This window comes from Cucurbita moschata, unplaced genomic scaffold (assembly GCF_002738365.1).
Source record: "Cucurbita moschata cultivar Rifu unplaced genomic scaffold, Cmos_1.0 Cmo_Scf00032, whole genome shotgun sequence".
Classification (NCBI taxonomy): Eukaryota; Viridiplantae; Streptophyta; class Magnoliopsida; order Cucurbitales; family Cucurbitaceae; genus Cucurbita; species Cucurbita moschata.
Genome location: NW_019268548.1, coordinates 976,745 through 995,207, shown reverse-complemented (window position 1 = coordinate 995,207; position 18,463 = coordinate 976,745). Strand labels below are relative to the sequence as shown.

Below are 18,463 nucleotides of genomic sequence, written 5' to 3'. Positions count from 1 at the left end.
CCCCACCCCCGCCTCCACCACCACCCGGTGGTGGGAGAGCCCCTCCACCGCCTCCCCCACCCGGTGGTGGGAGAGCCCCACCACCACCTCCCCCACCGGGTGGTGGTGGAGCCCCAGCACCCCCTCCCCCTCCGGGAGGTCGTGGAGCCCCACCCCCTCCTAGACCTCCTGGTGGTGGTGGACCTCCTCCACCTCCACCACTAGGTGCAAGAGGAGCAAACGCTCCACCTGACCCTAGAGGTTTGTCCTCTGGAAGAGGGCGTGGGCTATCACGCTCAACAGCTACAGCACCTCGAAGGTCCTCCTTAAAGCCCCTACATTGGAGCAAAGTAACGAGAGTTCTGCAAGGGAGCCTGTGGGAAGAACTGCAGAGATATGGAGAACCTCAAATGTATTCTGATTTTTCTTTTAAGTTATCTTGCTTATTTGAATTTGAAAATCACTCTCTGCCTTACTATCAGTGCTTTAATAATATTTATGCTATTTGCGTCTTATTGGTGCTTCCTTTTTCTCCCGCCTCTTCAGTGCACCAGAGTTTGATGTGTCTGAGTTAGAGAGCCTCTTTTCTGCAAATGTTCCCAAACCAGCTGATGGAGGTAAATCTGGAGGGCGAAGGAAGTCTGTTGGATCCAAAAGTGACAAAGTTCACCTGGTAATTTTATCGATTGTGTCCTTTGTAGGAAGTCTCATTTTTATGATGGAAAGCACTTCTAGGATTAGTATGTATATAATCTTCGTCTGTTGATTATCATTACAAATTATTTGAAACTCGATACAATTAACATTCAGAGTGAGAGTTTTTAATTTGTATTTGTGCGACTTGAAGAGCTGAACCCTGTGAAACAATAGAGAAATTAGTTCAAACCAATTTGTAACAGTAGGTTAAAATCTAGTACGACAAAGTATCGGAAAATGCAGTGAGTTTAGAAAACCAACACTTTGAGGAGTGACCTTAATGAAATAAAGTGACCTGTGAAGTTTTCCATTCTCCTATTTAAAACAATTGTAACATCAATTTGAAGGTGCCTTCTGAGATTCTATATTCCTTAACGAATTACATTTTATCATCTTCTAATATATTCTTTAAATGATGTTAGAAAATTGTAATTTAGCTTGGGATAGAGGCCTTTTTTGATTGACATGCTTTTCCGAAAGAGCAATGTGTTCATTTAGATGAGCATGTACAACGAGAAAAGAATAAGCATTAATTTTTTTTGGTGTATGCTACAGTGATTCAGTGAGTATGTTAGCTGCCATTATAGTAATTATCATGGTTTTATGAGTCTTTAGTAAATGCGATCTACACACATTCTCTCTCAAAACTCCCTACATTAAGATAGCTTGCACGGTATCAGAGTCTAGGGCTGTTTAGGGTTTCTTGGGTTGTTTGGTTTTTTTTTCCTTCAAATGAGACTAAGATTTGCAATTTGATTTACCACTTTGGAACGGTGGTGGCCCGCCCACCTCAAGAAGATGTTCCCCACATGGGCAATTGTGCCATTTTTGCAAGTCCTTGTATTCTTCGAAACAAAGCTCGAGCATGGTTTGAATGAGAACTTTGGGTTGATGAAAAGCACATAAGACCATTCTTTTATAAAGAGTTTAGAGTTATTCTGTTGGTTGTATAGGCGTCTTATTACTATTGTTATTACTACTTTATAAAGAATTTAGAGTTACTTAGGGCTCCTATGTATATCATTGTGATAATTTCAACGAGAGAACTTTGGATGTTGAATTATTTTCATAACTATTTTTTGGCATAGAGGTGGTAGGATTGGTAAGCTAGGGTGTGTGCCATTGTAGAGGGATGCTTTGGGATGGAAGGAACCGTAGAATTCTTAATAGAATTTGTAAAGGGCTTGAGAGGCTATGAATGAGACTTGGTACTTTATTAGGTTAAGTGTGTCCATCTGGGCGGTCTGTGACAATTTTTTTTTTGTAATTATCCATTAGGTCTTATTTGGCTGATTCGAAGCCATTTTTATAGTTTGCCTTCTTTTTGTGGGGTTTCCTTCTTTTTTTTATGCCCTTGTATTCTTTCATTGAGAAATGAATGTTCGGTAGTTCGTTCGGTTTTTTAGGAAAGGGATTCTTTAATTTCGAAGGAAATATGCACTTCCTTGTTTGAGACAAGGAAGTTTGTAATGCTCTAATTAGCCTAATGCATGGACAACTTATTTAAGGATATTGAGGATTCTGGAAAGCCTGAACTATCTAGTCAAGATGTTGCTTATTCAATTAACATTATAGGTCAATACAATACATCACAATTTCCAGCTTGAAAGCTAGACCTTGTTTTTTGTTCAACTTTTTATAGGATTTTTTATTAGGGTAATTTAGTTTAGTAGAAGAGTAAGAAGTAAAATGTACAATCATGTGTGGGTGAAAAATCAAAATCAAGAGCTATGACATAATTTGTGTGTGAAGTTGTGTGGATACATTAACTTTAGACTGAGTTAGGTTTCAATATCATAATTCAGTCAAACTGCAAAGTGATAACCGAGCTCCTTTTATGATTACCTCCAATATGATATTTCATGAGTGAACCATGATTCATTATGTTAAACCACCAGATATGTAAAATCTGAACAACAGGTTGGGACATTGTTACTAGGGCTCTAATTAAAACATGTTTTAGGCTTGATTAACATATATACTCCAGCATATGGGTTGTTGCCTATTTCTTGTAGAAAGGAATACTACTGAAAATTTTTATCATGTACATGATTTTGTTTCTTTAAAACATGTTGAGTAAATGATAATTTTGAATATATTTATATTTTTTGTAGATTGACCTCAGAAGAGCTAATAACACTGAAATTATGCTCACCAAAGTAAAGATGCCTCTTCCTGATATGATGGTAAGTCAGACTTATTTCTTATTTTCAGTACATCTACACGTCTACCGAAACCATGTATGTTTGAAACTGTCTGCTGCAATGACATTGAATATTATACATGCTCAATACCATAATTTTGTTCTATATTCATGATGATTAAAGCCCCTGCAACAATTGAAGACTGGAGTGATTATAGTTTAAGGGAAAAAAATTGACTGACCCACAACAGCTATTCCTATCTTTTACCATCACTCTATCGTTGCCCTTTACCTTCCAAGGCTAGAAAAACGATCAGCAAGTCTATTGCAAGCTATAAAAGGTACTTGTGAACTTCAAGTTCAGACACACTAGGATGATCCATGTTCCTTGTCTGGAAACCACCAATCCTCATAAACTTGGAACTATAACACAATGAGAATGTATTGCAGTTCTAGTATGAATTTTAACAAAATGAAAAATTTTTGCATCTGAAAAACTGTAAGATTATTAGGTTTTTCTACTTCCAGATTACCAGGTTGAGCACATGCGTAGTCTTAAGTTTAAATCTTGCTCTTTTTAACAGATGTCTGTTGAGAAGGATAACGCTATATTGGAGACACTGAGTTGATAAATACACTTCCTTTCTCATTTTACAGAAACTTGTTTTTAGCGTTAGTCATGTATTTTATTTATAATAGTGAACGTAATTGATGAAAATTCTTGCTTTTAATGTATGATATCTCAGGCTGCAGTGCTAGCTATGGACGAGTCAGTATTAGATGTTGATCAGGTGGAAAATCTCATAAAATTTTGTCCTACGAAGGAGGAGATGGAACTTCTTAAGGTGAATTTTTGAATACTTGGAATTAACGGCCGGTGGAAGAAATAAACTTGACTATGAGCACTTTTTCATAGTTTCTCAGAATACTAATAATTCTGTAGTCACTTGTTTTGTATTTTTTATTTTTCTTCGTCCTTTTATTATTTTTGTTGACATGTTTATTGTTTATTATCTATCTAGGGATACACTGGTGATAAGGATAACCTTGGAAAGTGTGAACAGGTATTCTGTTTACTTTGTTGCACATAATAAATTACTTGATAAAGCCATGAAACCTGTTACACTAAGCGTTTCCGTGAATGAGTGATGCTTTAGAAAATTAGCTTGCTGTTGCATTTTCCTGATATTGATTTCTAATATTGTTCATTATGAGTGTTATGTAGCAGGGTAAAAAATGGCGTCTCTCATCTGGGGCTAGGGATGTTATCTGGATGGGGTTGTTATAGCTTCCTCCTCCCCATCCTCACAAAAATTTCCATTAAATTTTGTTGAGTTCGGGGGGTGGAGATTTCCATCTGGGAGTTCTTTCAGTATTGGGTTCCCCGTGGGGAATTATTTTTAAATTAAATGAACCAAGGAAAATTCCCATTAAAGAGATATTTCTTAATCCACCTAATAGAATCAAAATAATATTCCATGTTAAATCTCTAATTATCGGTACACACAGAATCAAAATAATATTCCATGTTCAACTATATTATATGTATAAGAAGAGGCAAATGGGCTGGAACGGTAAACATTTAGCTCATGGGGAATATTTTTCTCCACTCATTCCCGGGGGGGATTGGGGGAAGCACCCCTATGTGGGTCTCTTTCTCTCTTATTGGTTTTAATGAGTTTGGTGAACTTCCCCTGTTTGATGTTGATAACCATTTCATTTCTAGTTTTCTGTTTTTGAAATTTATGCATGTTTTCTCTCCATGGTTGTACTAAGGTTTTCATCTTTTGTTTTTAGAAACTCTGGAATTCTTAGTCAAATTCTAAAAACAAAAACAAGTTTTTGAAAATTACTTTTTTTTTTATTTGGTTTTCAAAACTTGCTTGGTTTTTGAAAACATTGGTAGTAAGTGGATAATAACCAAACAAAGAAACTTATAGGTGAAAGCAGGGTTTATAAGCTTAATTTTTAAAGCAAAAAACTGAAGACCTTTGATTATCAAATGGGGCCTTAAATTGCTGGTATTCACTTCTGCTTTAAGATTATTTGTTAATTGGATCCATTTGAATAGCTCACTTGCCTAACTTATTGCTTTGATTATCATAGGTAAAAAGCCATTTATTTATTTTGTCGTCTTTTGTATCAGTATTTTTTGGAGCTGATGAAAGTGCCTCGAGTAGAGTCAAAGTTGAGAGTGTTTTCCTTTAAGATTCAGTTCGGCTCTCAGGTTTGGTGGTATCTTCAATTCAAACTAATTTTGTTGTTTAATATTTCTAGATTATTGAATTACATCTTTTAACTGGCATCTTTGTTTCCCTTCTCCAGATATCAGAATTTAAGAAGAGTTTAAATACTGTCAACTCTGCATGTGTCGAGGTTGTTACTGCTGAGAATAAAATTTGCTGTAGTTTTGGTCTGTCACTTTAAACTTTCATGCTTCCACCCTTCTAAAATTAACTGTTACTGCTTTTTAGGTTAGGAATTCTGCCAAACTGAAGGAGATTATGAAGAAAATTCTTTATCTGGGGAATACACTGAATCAAGGAACAGCAAGGGGTAAGGCCTTAGTTACTTATTCGTATATGGGAAGTTCATCTCCATTTTCATCTATTTTGATACCTAGCTTGGAAGGAAATATGACTATAACTTGCATATAAATAGAAATATTTATTGAGTAATTCTTTCTGTGGTGTGGAATTAAATATTTTTTTGCAAGGATAAACTTGAGTTCGTTTGACAGTCTCGTGAGACAATGATTAAATGTACTAAAATAATGTTGTCACTTATGTTACCATATGGTGTCATGCTACGATTTGTGCATTTATTTACTGATGAGTGGTCTAGTTGCTGATCCATACTATTTCCAAGCAACATGAAAACAGTCGAACTATTAAAAAAGACACTATTTTTACCTGCATCTTGCTCCCGCTCGATGGTATATGCAAATATGCTTCTTCTTCTTTCTTTATTTTATTTTATTTTATTTACAATTTTATAGTTTATAATTTTAAAATTAAACTCATGACATGTTCGATGAATGGCTAATAAAGCTCAGACCTCATCCCAGTCTGGTTGAATGCTTACATGGTCCCATCTTATCATTTATCTGCCCAGAACTTATTGGCAATTTTGAAGAGGTTTATATATTGGATGTCTTGTACTTTGTCCATTCATTTGCTTGGTTTGTATAATTGAAAAAACTATAAATTATGAACTTACAGGTTCTGCAGTTGGCTTCAAGTTGGACAGTCTTTTAAAGCTTGCTGATACACGTGCTTCTAATAATAAGATGACACTCATGCATTATCTTTGCAAGGTTTTTTAATCTGATTATCCCTTTGCTTTTCTCTTTCTATTGGGTTATTTATGTTTATTTCCTTCATGGTTGATTAGAGAAGTCACACGTGCATTATGCCTTCACATGTTACATGATATGTAGTTGTAGATATATTAGTGCATATCCAGCCTGTTCCTGTTCATAGTGAGAAAGGTCTGTATAAGCACTGAAGCTGGTCTAATTAAGAAGCTGTATTTTTTTTTTCTTGGTCACTTTCATCAGTAGGAAAATAATTATAAAATAATTGCAGCGGAAAAGGAGAGGGAGAACCACAAAAAGTGAGAACTGTTAAAACCCTCATGGAGGATGTGGGCCAAAAGGGACAATAGACCGGTAGCCCCCACCCTTCCAAAAAAGATGTCTTCAGCAAAAAAAGCCATTTACTAAAAATCCTTCGAAGAGATATTTTCAAATGTGCCTTCCCAAATATGGATATGAGATGAAAATCTTCGTAGGAACTTGCATTTGTGTTGATATATTAGAGCTTAGATGTGTCCAATAAACCTCACTAAAACGGGATGGGTGGTTGTCTTGATAGACCTTTTTTGATGGAACACATTGTGTTAAAGAATGTGATACCTAAAAGCATGAAACTATCAGAATACCTGAAGAAGTTTTAGTATACTGCACTAGTGGGCCTTTGGTCATGCATGTTGTTCTGATGTAAGGAGATGATTTGAGTTATCAGATTTCGTGGTTTGAGTACTATGTTCATAGATCTTTTGATTCGTTTGCATCTCTGGAAGGAGATGAACCCTTCTATACTTAAGGTTGGTTTGCAATCTCAAATTTTTTAGGTCCTCGCTTCAAAGACACCAGCTCTTCTTAATTTTCATTTGGACCTCGGTAGCCTAGAGGCAGCAACCAAGGTACGATTCTTTGGTTTTTTCTTCAATATTTGTTAGTTGGTTTATACTTTTGACATCTATACATATATATTTATAAGAAATATAAATTTTCATCAAGGATAACGAAATACACAAAACATTCCAATAAATTTTTGATATGCACTCCAATTTCTGTGCTAGGAGAGTATAAACCTTAGAGAAACTCCAGAAAGAAACATTGCAAGTAATGGCCTCCCAATCTTCCCCCTGTTCCTTTGTCATTGAAGAGTTTTTTTGCCGTTGTTCCTGAAGAATTTTATTCTCTTTGTTGCTCCTGAGGAATTTTCCTTTCCCTTCCATCCAAGCATGCAAAAATTGTTTAAATGGACCTTGGTTTTTGTTAACTTCATATTTTCTCTCTATGTAGATACAATTGAAGTCTTTAGCAGAAGAAATGCAAGCTATAATTAAGGGGTTAGAAAAGGTCAGGCAGGAGCTTGTTGCTTCTGAAGGTGATGGTCCAGTCTCTGAAATTTTTCGCAAGGTACATTGCTTTTTCATATGTTCTTCCCAAGAACTTTTTGGCACTTTTATTCTTCCATCAATTTTGCACTTTTTTGCCTTTTCATATATATCTGTGTCTTATAAAGAGGAACAAATAAATAACTTGGTTCAATTTTCTTTGCATGGCAGTCGTTTACCTATGGAGAAATTTCCTGTAACATGCATATAGTCCTACATTCAATTACTTTGGAAGGATAATTCCAGTAAAACTGTGTTCTCAATTGTCACTTGAAAGAATTAATCATACATCAAAACGGCACTTTAATAATTTGTTTAATCATATGTTGATTGTGATATTGAACTTGACAATCATGTTTTTGAACTTTCTAGGTATTAGTACATGTTATTAAATTTTGAAATAATCAGGATAAAAAAGCCAATTATTTGCAATCTCCACTGAATTTGAAGTATACTAGATCAGAAAAGAGAATTGGATTCACACAACTGATCAACATCTCACTTTTCACCCACAAATCTTCCAATTCAGAAAGATCCTCAAGCAAACATTTTGATGCAAACCGGGACCATACTTCAGCAATCTTTGACGTAATTTAAATAAGCAAAATAAATATCATGTGAAAAACTTGAGATCTCCACCAAGAAAAATCTTATTATGTAAACAGGCATTTCTTTTCTTAATATTTGGTTTTGCTCAACAGCCCAAAACAAAAACGATAGTATCATCCTTCGTGAAATTTGATTTGGTACCCTGACAACCCTTTTCTGTACTTTATTGTCCTAAAATTAGACGCTGAAAGAATTTATTGCTATCGCTGAGACAGAGGTGGCATCAGTGACAAATCTATACTCTACTGTGGTAATTTTCTAGATCGCACTACTATTTTGAAATGATTAAATGATGTCAGGGAAAGAGAGCGATCTTATTTTTCATTCTGTTCTTTGGTGGACAGGGTAGAAATGCAGATGCACTTGCACTATATTTTGGTGAGGATCCAGCTCGTTGTCCATTTGAGCAGGGTACGCTATGATCCTTTTGGTTGTGCTATTATCTTCTTTCTACATGTTTACTTGTTTCGCATACTTGAATCAAAGTTAAGCCTCAGTTCTTCCAATTTTTTGTTTACTCATTATTAGTTCCCCACCTAATAATTATTATCATGCGTGCTTATGGTCAATTTTTCTCGCTTGAAAAGCTGGGTCACTTTGTGTTGACTCTTTGGCTAGGAAATATTGCATAATGGGGTTTCTTTGTTTTGTTATGCAATGTTTTTTAATTTTCCCATTCCCTCCTTGTCTAGTTTTCATGAATATGGTTGGAAGAAGAGATGTAGAATCATGAACCTGAACTTGTCCGACAATGTTATTCTCGTTATATGCATGTTCTTGTTATGAACCTCAAAACTGTTTGAATCGTACAATTATGTATTGTTTAGGGAATATTGTTGTTGTTTCTTTCTATTCTTGCTGTTTGTGATATATACATGGTTAATTTTACACCAATTGGGCTGCAGTTACAGTGACATTATTGAACTTTATGAGATTATTTCGGAAAGCCCACGAAGAAAACTGCAAACAGGCCGAACTGGAAAGGAAAAAGGCGGAGAAAGAAGCTGAAATGGAGAAAGCCAAAGGAATTAGCCTTACGAAGAAGAGTGTGAAATAGGTGATATACTTGAGTTCTCCTTAGCACGGGAGATTGAGCTTTTGTCCTGCAATTGCAACTCGGTTGTCACCTTGGGGCCGAGGGGAAGCATGCCTTGTGACCAGCTTCAAAGAAAATCCAATTTGAGATATGTTCTGCAGTGCTAAAACCTCGATGAACATGGATAAACACATGGGCTGTTTATTTGTGCCTGCAGAACTTCTGAGTTGGCCAAGTTGTTTATTTGTACATAGTTGACGTGCTGCTACCTGGACCAACAGAATCGTGTCCCAACTCAACCGATCTTTCACACTTGAATAGACATATCAACCATGGAGATAACATTGGGTGCTGACCATCTTCGCGAATCAAAGGTATTCCATGTGCTGGCAGCTTCAATTCTGATTATGGGTTTGGCTCCTCCGGCAGATTTTTTCAGAATAGTGTTTACAATCCTAGATCAGTGTTTGGATTAAAGTAGGTGATCTGGTTTCGGCTTTGACAATGAATGCATGTGGCACAAAAGTTTTGGGCAGAGAATTTGCATATCCTTGAAATCCAGCCGTAGCACGAAGCCATGTACAGAGCGAGCCTCTCTAACCATTCCATACATTAGAATGTAAATTTTTTTGTTGTTTGATGTATCATGAAAATAGTTTCTCTCCCTCTTATTTGTAGATTTTTTTTGACTCAAACCCGTCCTAGAGATGTTGTATAGCGCAGATTCAGAGAGTAATTAGAAGACGGGTTCTCCCACCACTGTAATTGTAATATAAATCGAAAATATAGGCCACGTTTGAAATCCTCTCGTTTCTCTCACCTTTATTCCTCCACATAAAATGTTCACTCATTCATCTATTTTTTGTCCTGATTTTCCTCCAGGCATTACCATAATGGGACATTCCTTGTTTGTCTTCGGTGGAAAATTTCAGATAAGGATTATCCACCACACAGCTCATCATTGAGAATCGGTTCAAGTGCCTGAAATTTTTTTTGTGGATGTTTTATCACTTGGTTCAAGGTACTCGGGAAAAATTTTAGTATAGAAATACTAAAATTGAGGAAATTCTCTTAGGCACTTGGTTCCCGTTATTAACGCTATTGAAAGGAGCTTTGTATTTGGAAGATCAACTCCTCGTGGCATTAGAGATGTTTTAAAGGAGCACTAGATGTTATACGAAAACACTGTATTTTTCTTGGAGTTTCGAAGGGATCCAGAGAAGAGAATGAGGAATATATACGAAAACTGATTACATAATTTCTTATAGCATAATATGATGATTTCTCCATAAAATCTAAAACTAAAAACAAACGAGCAAGTAAACCCAAGTATACTGTGAAGAAAACTAAAAGAGAACTTAATCCATATGGATATCCCCTCCCAATGTCCTGAAAGATTGGTTATTTACAACTTGAAAGTAATAGGAATTTGAATGCAGAGCTTAAAAGGCTAAAGAGCTGATTCCCAGTAATTCTAAGCAGCTAAACGAATCATATTTTTGCAAATATTCGTGAGTTCCAGACTCCCTAGAGTAAAAATTAACAAGAGAGTCTGTTTCAATTCTCTCATGGAAGTTCTTCAAAACCCTTCAAATGCGGGCGACCTTCATTGTCCTTCTCAGCAACACCCATCCAAAGGCAAAAAGAGCTCTTGCTTTCCGGACCCATCAAGCAACTTTTGAAGAACATGGTGTTAACAATGGCGTCCAGGACAACAAAAACCGAGTACAAATAGGCAACAAACATTCCTTCCAGCACCATGGAAGGCCCCAATCTCCCCCTGGAATGGTAATCTCGTACTATTCTGTACTGGAATAGAGCTTCAGTGGCCGCCATTCCCAGATTGAAAGGCAGCGCCACCAATAGGGCCGTGGCGCTTCTCCCCTGAATCAAAACACAAGCCTTAAGAATCACCATGAATCCCCCATTCCTCTCCATGCCGGACAAAACCCATGCCAAATTGCATATTATGATGGCTTTGGCAATTGCTACTGAATACAGAAAAGCCCCAAAAACTGACACCAACAGGAGGCAATTGGGAGAAAAACACCCAAATCCCTCGAGGCAATTGAAGGCGAAAAATAGCATACAAAACACGGTAGCGTTTGCAGAGACGTAAACGCATACATTGCAGACATGGGTCAGAAGGAGCGGATTAAAAAGGGGTATAATGGATGAAAATGAAGGCACCGACTTGGGTTTCTGCTGATTGAGAGCTTGAATTACACAGGCTTTTGAGATCAAAAGGAAAGTGAGAGAAAAGGGCAGAGAATAGATGGAGGAAACGATGGTTTGAGAGAGCTTTTGAATGAGAATGGAGAAGAATTTTGAAGAAGTGGGGAATCCAGCCGCACCAAATAGAGTCCTCAAGTGATCAAAAGTAAATGGAAGAAGAGAAGAAGAAGAAAGAAGAAGAGCTTGTGAAAGAAGAACAGAGATGGCATATGGAAATGCCAGAACAGCTACAATTGAGGTGAAGTACTGATAATTCTGAAGGAAACTGTAAATCGATCTTCTGACGAGCTTCCTCGGTGCCTCCATTGATTCAAAATGATGGGTTCTGGATTCTGGGTTTTGAATCAAATGGGCATCTAACAAGTTTGCTGATTTGTGGCTGTGCATTTTTCAGCATAAGAAGAAGTTATCGATTCTTCCATATCTAACAAACAAGCAAGAAGATGGAGAAAAAGTTACCTTCCTTTTTGAATTTGCTTGAGGCTTGAGGATTGGCTTTCATTTCACCCTCTTTGCTTGATGATGCAATTTCAGTTCCTCCTTTAAATTGCTTCTAATTCACTCCTTTCGCCATTTGTTTTATAATAGTCGCACGCAACCTTCCTTTTTCTAAGTCCATAAACAAATAATTTTCAATAATTATCATTTGGGAGAACTTTGAAAGCAAGGGATCCAGAGAGAGATTGATCACCTAATGCTTCATCTATCTATCAACCACAGCCTATAAGGTTATAATTAATTGCTTAATCAATCAACCATTCAATTACATTTATGAGTTCTTCTTCCAATACCCATTTTCATCCAATTTATGTGGTATTTATTTCAGTGTAGTTTCAAATTGGATAACTAACAAAAACTACGACCCTTTGGGAAATGATATTACTATATTAGAATAGCAAACAAACAGGGAAATTTACGTAAATCCACTGAAACCCCAGAAAGTGGCCCCCTGCAAAAAAAATAATAGAGGAAAAAGCCATCGGCTCAGTCCATTTATTAAAGTGATTCCATAAATGGAGCCAAGACCGTAGCTAAACTCCAAGCAACTTCAACATTCCTTTCATTCTTATTTATTTATTTTTATTTTCATAAAACTTATATTCATTCATATTCATTATTAAAGGTGTTAATAGTTTTTTCTTTTTTGGTATTTTGGCTTTTAAAATGGAAGATGTATTTGTTAAAAGGATGTGAATGGCAAGCCTTTCTGACCTACGCTTCCATGGCGGATGGTAGATGTAGATCTCACCTTATAAAAACAAACAAAATTTTTAAAAATAAAAAATAAAAGTTAGGCACTTTTTTTTTTTTAATTTTTTAATTTTGCTTAATTTTATTATCATTTATATGGATCTAGTTGATTACCAAACATGGGACAACCCCTTGGTTCCTTTTTTTCATATAAATTTTTTAATTTATTTTGTTTTATAATAAAGTTTTGGTATTTTATCGCATGCCTCACTTCCTAAAATTTCTTTGCAAAACTTATATTTTAAGTTCTATTTACTTTCTACCGAATAAGGAATGAGAATAAAACTTTTAATTTTCTTTAATGATGTTTATTGGAATTTTAGAATTAAAAAGTGAGATTCATCTCACTTCCAAAAAAAAAAAAAAAAAAAAAAAAAAAAAAAAAAAAAAAATCTAAATCGTAGTCCCCAACTTTAATCTCTTAAATTTAATTCTTACTATTAGTTTATAGTTAATTTTTCTAATTTTTTTAATTAAAATTTTCAAACATAAAGTTGGAAACATATTTACATAGAGTATTTTGCGGCACAAAAATATTTATTATTATTTAACTATAGACTAAAATTTAACAAATTACAACTAGAGTAGTAAAATAATACTTTAACCATCTTATTTATATTTGGAGGCATTACCTATGAATCCAACAGCCAACCAATTGTTTACATGTTGGGGAATGCCTGAATAAACACAAGAAGATTCATATACAGAGGGCGGGGAAGTGGCAGAAGATTCAAACTAGAGTGAAATAAGCAATGGAGAGAGGGAAACGAAATGCAGCAACCACGAGATCAATCGACTGAAATAAGCAAGAACGGAAAAACTAATGGCCACAAAGGAGTTGTGATGGAACCACAAGGAAGCTTAAGACAAAGGGTGCAATCAAAGTCATCACTACCATGGTTCACATATATTCAAAATTTTAACTGGGCTAAATCATACCAAATATCCTAATATCCTTTAAACTTTGGAGTGTGTTTGTAATCTTAAACTTCAAAAAGTTACAAACTTAAGAGTGTGTTTGGGCTAAATCATGCACTTATACGGTTTCGGTGGTTTTAAGTTGTCGGCAGAAAAAGGAAGTTGAAATTGGAAATTACAGACGACAGGGAGTAGCGGGAGCCGGAGGAAGGCACATCATTGATGCCGCCGAAACCTGTCCGTTCGGATTCTATTCTGTCTATCTTTCTTTCTTTGTCATCCACATTTAGCCAAATGTTGTGACAAATATGCCTGCCAATGCCTATTGGGATGAGATTTCCCGCCTCGGATACTATCCTTACCCTTACCCTTACCCTTACCCTATCAACTTTCCTCCACGAATGTCTCATCCGCAGGCCCTTTTCCAGGTGCAGCCTGGGGCTTGTCTAACATCTAAACAATACAACAAGCTCTGTATACCCTTATACCAAAATATATTCTAAAAAGACCTACCAATCCAAACATAGTTCACTAGATAAAACATCCATCGACTTATCTGAAGTTGAAATGAAAGTTTGATCTCTCACCTCTAATCCAATCCTACTGCTGGGGCGAAACAAATAAAACAAATAAATATATAAAATGATGGTGATGAAGCCTAGGACTTATACTTGCCATCAGTCTTTCACTGGACCAACCAATGTAAGAGAGATTCATGCTCCATCATTCCACTACAGGACATCAATTGTTTTCTCTGTATTTTCCCCCACTTCATGAATATGATTGGAACTTCAGATTCTTGTTTGTTCTAAGCATAGCATTGAGAAAATTGATACTCCATTTCAATCACCTATATACTTCGCAAAGCAGGATAGTGAGTGTGGGTGAGCATACTTCGGGAGATGGCTCTGTGACACAAGACTGTGTTTGGTAGATGGAAACTAGAGGAAATTTGTGTTTGACCCAAGTTCTGGCTCAAAAATGAAGTTGATTTTGATCCCAGTTATAACCTTAAGTAGAACATCAAAAAGAAACAAACACTTGAACTCACAATAGACTTGTTCCACACTTCTCCAAAATACAGATAAATGCAATCCCAGATCTTTTAACCGAACAACTGCAAGCATCTAACTTACGCTTCAAAATTCGACATATACCATGTCATTTTCAACAAGAAACTGCAGGAGGTCCAGCACTAGTGATACCGGTTGTTCGAAGCACACTCTCCTTACAAAGGATTCTGGCTAAGTAAATTCTAACTAAATCTGCAAGCTGCTCTTTGCTTCACCAGAGATGCTGTTTTATTCTGTGAAGGCTAAGGTTCGTTGCAAAGTGATTCTTTCGTTATCATATCCAACTTCTGCACTAGGATTCATGGGGAAAGATCTCATCACATCCAAAACCACTCACCAAATTGGATTTCCATTATTCACACCGATGAAATAGCCAAGAGTTACAACCCCATAGTAACCAAACTGGTGTCATGATGGTCATCGCTTAGGTCAAACATTGCAAAACCATACTGACATTCAGTTACCCAATGTATCAGGAATCAATCGGAAGAGCAAAAATTCATATAGACTATTCTTCACTATTCTTGTAGGAACTTAAGGCCTAAGAATTGTGAGTGATTTTGAAAGATTTAAAATTACTTTTGACATGTCCAAAATCACTCCAAAACAAGTCCTTAACCATTCAAAATCAGTATCAGTAAGTTCAAAAATGATTTGAAGTATTTCAAAATCACTCTCAAACACTCCTAACATATGTAACTACAAATCCATATTCTCACAGCATTTAATGGTATCAGTTAAACAAGAGTCGGCCATTAGAACTTGAATCATAAGAGCCATACAATAGAGTTCTCCCTATTCTTCTTCCTTGGGAACTATAACATGCTGACCAGCTTTTCTCAGTAACATCAAGGTTCTGATCTAGGTTTGACCACATAAATTGATACCAATAGGATCAAGTCTAAATAAATAACAAGAATAGTAACGTTTCAACTTCTCAAAATAAAAAAACAAAAAAACCGTGAAGAGAGGGAAATAAAGTACCTATACTCATTACTGAAACACTGTCCTTTTAAGTTAATGAAAGAATTAAACTCTATCCTCCCCAAAAGCAGGATTAGAACGACAAGGGAAGAAAGACGGACTTGGGTATGAACTGTTACCAGCCTTTATCTGCTGTGAAATGACGTATAACACCATCACCTACAGGTAAATCACACAACGAAGTAATTTGCTCACTTGGTTGGAGGAGCATTGTTCCGGTGAAGAACGTGCCGCCGAATATCGTTTTGATCAACCAACTCCAATGGAGTGGCTGTCTCGTTCCTGATCCGCTTGATTTTGGGGCTCAAGAGGCCCCTATGCCCAAATCCATACAGCTTCAGAACTTGATTGTCGGCAAAATTGAAAGCCCTCTCCATGCTGCTCAAACACCTTTCCACTGGATAGTCTCCATAGCTACCACAAGGCTTGCAGCCCACAAAATGCGTCACGAATGGCCACCTCTCGTCGCCCAATCCAGGGTGGTACTTCTCAATCATTTCCTCATACCTATCCACTAATCCAGCCCAGTAACCATGCAAATAGTATGAATTCTCAAGAAACACCTTATCCATCCACTGATCTTTCTGAGAAAGCAATAGATATATCAAAGCTGACTGATCATCAGCTTCAAATGCTGGCCTTCCCTTCAAGTATGCAGTCAAAATCTTGCCGGCCTCTTCCCGGATAGGACCCTTTGGTCCCATTGGAGCCCAAGCATCCAGCAAATCCAAAGACCACTGGCAATTCCGAAACAAAAAGCTTCCTGTGTTGAGTGCAATCCAGGACTTCTGATCGAACATCAAATCAGGGTACCCGTGAACCACCAAATTATAGTTATCATATTTGTCCAGAGGAATTTCGAACACCATATCAGTAAATAACGCATCACTGTCCATCCACCAAATCCACTCCACCTCAGGGTGTGACAGCATCAATCGCCGGATCAACGGCAACTTGGCCCAATACCCAGCAAGTTCCTTATCTAAATGAGCCAAATTGTATACTATTTCAATCCCATGAAGCCTGCAATAGTCAATCTTATTCTTGATTGCCTTCAACAAATAATGATCTCCAATTGCATTATCGCAGGGTTTTGGAGGCGAACCGGTAACAAGCAAGATCCTAGCTCTTTTATTAATATAATTGGGAAATTGTGGGTTCTGATCCAGCCAAACCTTTCTCTCCTGATTCCAGTTCGCAATCTTGGGACCGAGTGTGTAAGTAACATTAGGGTTGATTTCTGTCTCGGCAGGATCATCCGGGTCGTTGGGGTCACTGTCAGATCGAATCTCGGCGAGGATCCGGTTGGTTTCTTCGATGATATTCTGGTTTACAGCGTCGGCCTCGGAGCTACCAAGGTTTCCGATGCCGATGGTGCCACGAAGAACAAGAATGGTGACGAAGCCACAGAGTATGGTAATCTTGATATTGTTGAAAGTCTTCTGGATCTGACGGCCACGGGGAATTCCGGGGAACGCACGGCTTCTCCTGCCATTGGCGGTGGCAGCAGTGGTGGGCAAACCATTCCCTCCACTTCCGGTTCTCTTTTGAGCTGAGATATTGTCTAGCCCCATGTTTCTTCTTCCTTCTCTGACTACAAAATTTTAACACTCGTATACAGAAAGATCTAAATCAATTGTTCTTGTTTCTATCTTGTTACCACGATTTGGAACTATGGGTTATGAGGGAAATGGCCTACTTCCCTCTATCCAATAGCTCTCTCCACCTCCCCCACCTTGAATTCAAGTATGTCAGCTAGATCGGCGATCGAAGAGATGGAACCCAAAATGGGAAGAAACAGAAAGATAAACAATCATGGAGAGATGAGGGGTAGGAGAAGAAGAGAGCAGTAATGGATATAGACTAATGCCTAATGCCTAATGAGGGGTCGATTCACGGCGTTGATGGTTGAGGAACAGCTAAGAAGGAAAGAAGAGAGTTATCTCAGCAAACAGCACCGACTGTCTGTGGATTGAAGGGCCTTATTTTAATGATTCGATGTTTTAAGTTATTGAGGGAAAAAAAAAAAAAAAAAAAAAAAAAAAAAAAAACAAACAAACAAACACCGGATTTGATGTAAATTATCATATGCATTTGTCTAATTTGTGATTGGGTCCATTGCTTCAAAATAATTATTGGGATTTGTTTTTTTAAATTTAGGGAAAATCTCTACCCTGCCGGTATATCCATATTTTACGTATATTGTTTTAGAAAATATGGCTTTCATCCCTATTTTGTAAAAAAAATGTCCAATTAATTTTCACACTAATTAAGGTTTATCCCTAATTTATGGTTATTTTTTCAACCAAAAAAATAAAAAAGAACTACTTAGCTTCTATAAACCTTCAACCTTCTATATATATATATATATGAAAATGAAATATGTAATTGACATTTTTTTATATAAATTTTTAATTTCTTCCTGAGGGCCCTTAACATTGATAAATATTCAATCTCTTGCCATAAATTGGAAATGGCATGCCAGTTTAATTTTTATTTTAAATTTTTTAAAACAAATATAAACTATTTTAGGCCTCCAGTAATTATAAAACAGATTTTTCAATGATCGTGTAGAGGACTTGCCCTCATTTTTTTTTTTTGTTAAATTTAGTAAGTTTGGCGGATTCTTACATATTTATTTAATGAGAGAATGAGTTTAGTAGAAAATTTTTGGGTGTAATTCGGTAAAACTAAAAAAAAAAAATTGTTGTTTTTTTTTTTTGCTGCCAAATTTTATTACAAAAAATTTGTCCTTGCGGCTTGCTTCAAGTTCTGTCAAATGGCCTGGCTTGTACATATCCTAAGACACTAGTTCTGTCAATTGTTCAATTTTTTTTTTTTTTTTTTTTTTTT

The 18,463-nt window shown here is 36.5% G+C and overlaps 3 protein-coding genes across 7 annotated transcripts in view; 1 reads left to right on the top strand and 2 right to left on the bottom strand.

The window, feature by feature from the left end:
• The window catches only part of LOC111429670 (formin-like protein 20), a 15,104-nt gene extending 5,138 nt beyond the window's left edge, over positions 1 to 9,966 (top strand). The window contains exons 7-20 of the mRNA XM_023065614.1: positions 6 to 391; positions 526 to 652; positions 2,790 to 2,861; positions 3,565 to 3,663; positions 3,841 to 3,882; positions 4,965 to 5,045; positions 5,144 to 5,194; positions 5,293 to 5,374; positions 6,040 to 6,134; positions 6,953 to 7,024; positions 7,410 to 7,526; positions 8,295 to 8,363; positions 8,458 to 8,524; positions 9,019 to 9,966. Coding sequence (XP_022921382.1) covers positions 6 to 391; positions 526 to 652; positions 2,790 to 2,861; positions 3,565 to 3,663; positions 3,841 to 3,882; positions 4,965 to 5,045; positions 5,144 to 5,194; positions 5,293 to 5,374; positions 6,040 to 6,134; positions 6,953 to 7,024; positions 7,410 to 7,526; positions 8,295 to 8,363; positions 8,458 to 8,524; positions 9,019 to 9,170 — 1,512 coding nt within the window. The 3' untranslated portion in view covers positions 9,171 to 9,966. The remainder of the gene's footprint in view (positions 1 to 5; positions 392 to 525; positions 653 to 2,789; positions 2,862 to 3,564; positions 3,664 to 3,840; positions 3,883 to 4,964; positions 5,046 to 5,143; positions 5,195 to 5,292; positions 5,375 to 6,039; positions 6,135 to 6,952; positions 7,025 to 7,409; positions 7,527 to 8,294; positions 8,364 to 8,457; positions 8,525 to 9,018) is intronic.
• Positions 9,967 to 10,463: 497 nt separating this feature from the next.
• Positions 10,464 to 18,463, bottom strand: part of LOC111430030 — a 9,154-nt gene continuing 1,154 nt past the window's right edge. For 2 of the 5 annotated variants that reach the window (XM_023066143.1, XM_023066141.1), the window contains 2 exons: positions 13,268 to 13,312; positions 10,464 to 11,993 (listed from right to left, as the gene is read on the bottom strand). In XM_023066143.1, the coding sequence (XP_022921911.1) occupies positions 10,716 to 11,771 (1,056 nt within the window). In that variant the 5' untranslated portion in view covers positions 11,772 to 11,993; positions 13,268 to 13,312 and the 3' untranslated portion in view covers positions 10,464 to 10,715. The remainder of the gene's footprint in view (positions 11,994 to 13,267; positions 13,313 to 18,463) is intronic. The other 3 variants (XM_023066144.1, XM_023066140.1, XM_023066145.1) reach the window with 2 other exon arrangements.
• Positions 15,360 to 18,454, bottom strand: LOC111430029 (probable xyloglucan 6-xylosyltransferase 5). The gene has a single exon (XM_023066139.1). The coding sequence runs from the start codon at positions 17,182 to 17,184 to the stop codon at positions 15,802 to 15,804; it is 1,383 nt and encodes a 460-aa protein (XP_022921907.1). The 5' UTR covers positions 17,185 to 18,454; the 3' UTR covers positions 15,360 to 15,801.

Bases quoted from the DNA above. Each gene is read 5' to 3' on its own strand.
- LOC111430029 (XM_023066139.1), bottom strand. From the start codon at position 17,184: ATGGGGCTAGACAATATCTCAGCTCAAAAGAGAACCGGAAGTGGAGGG.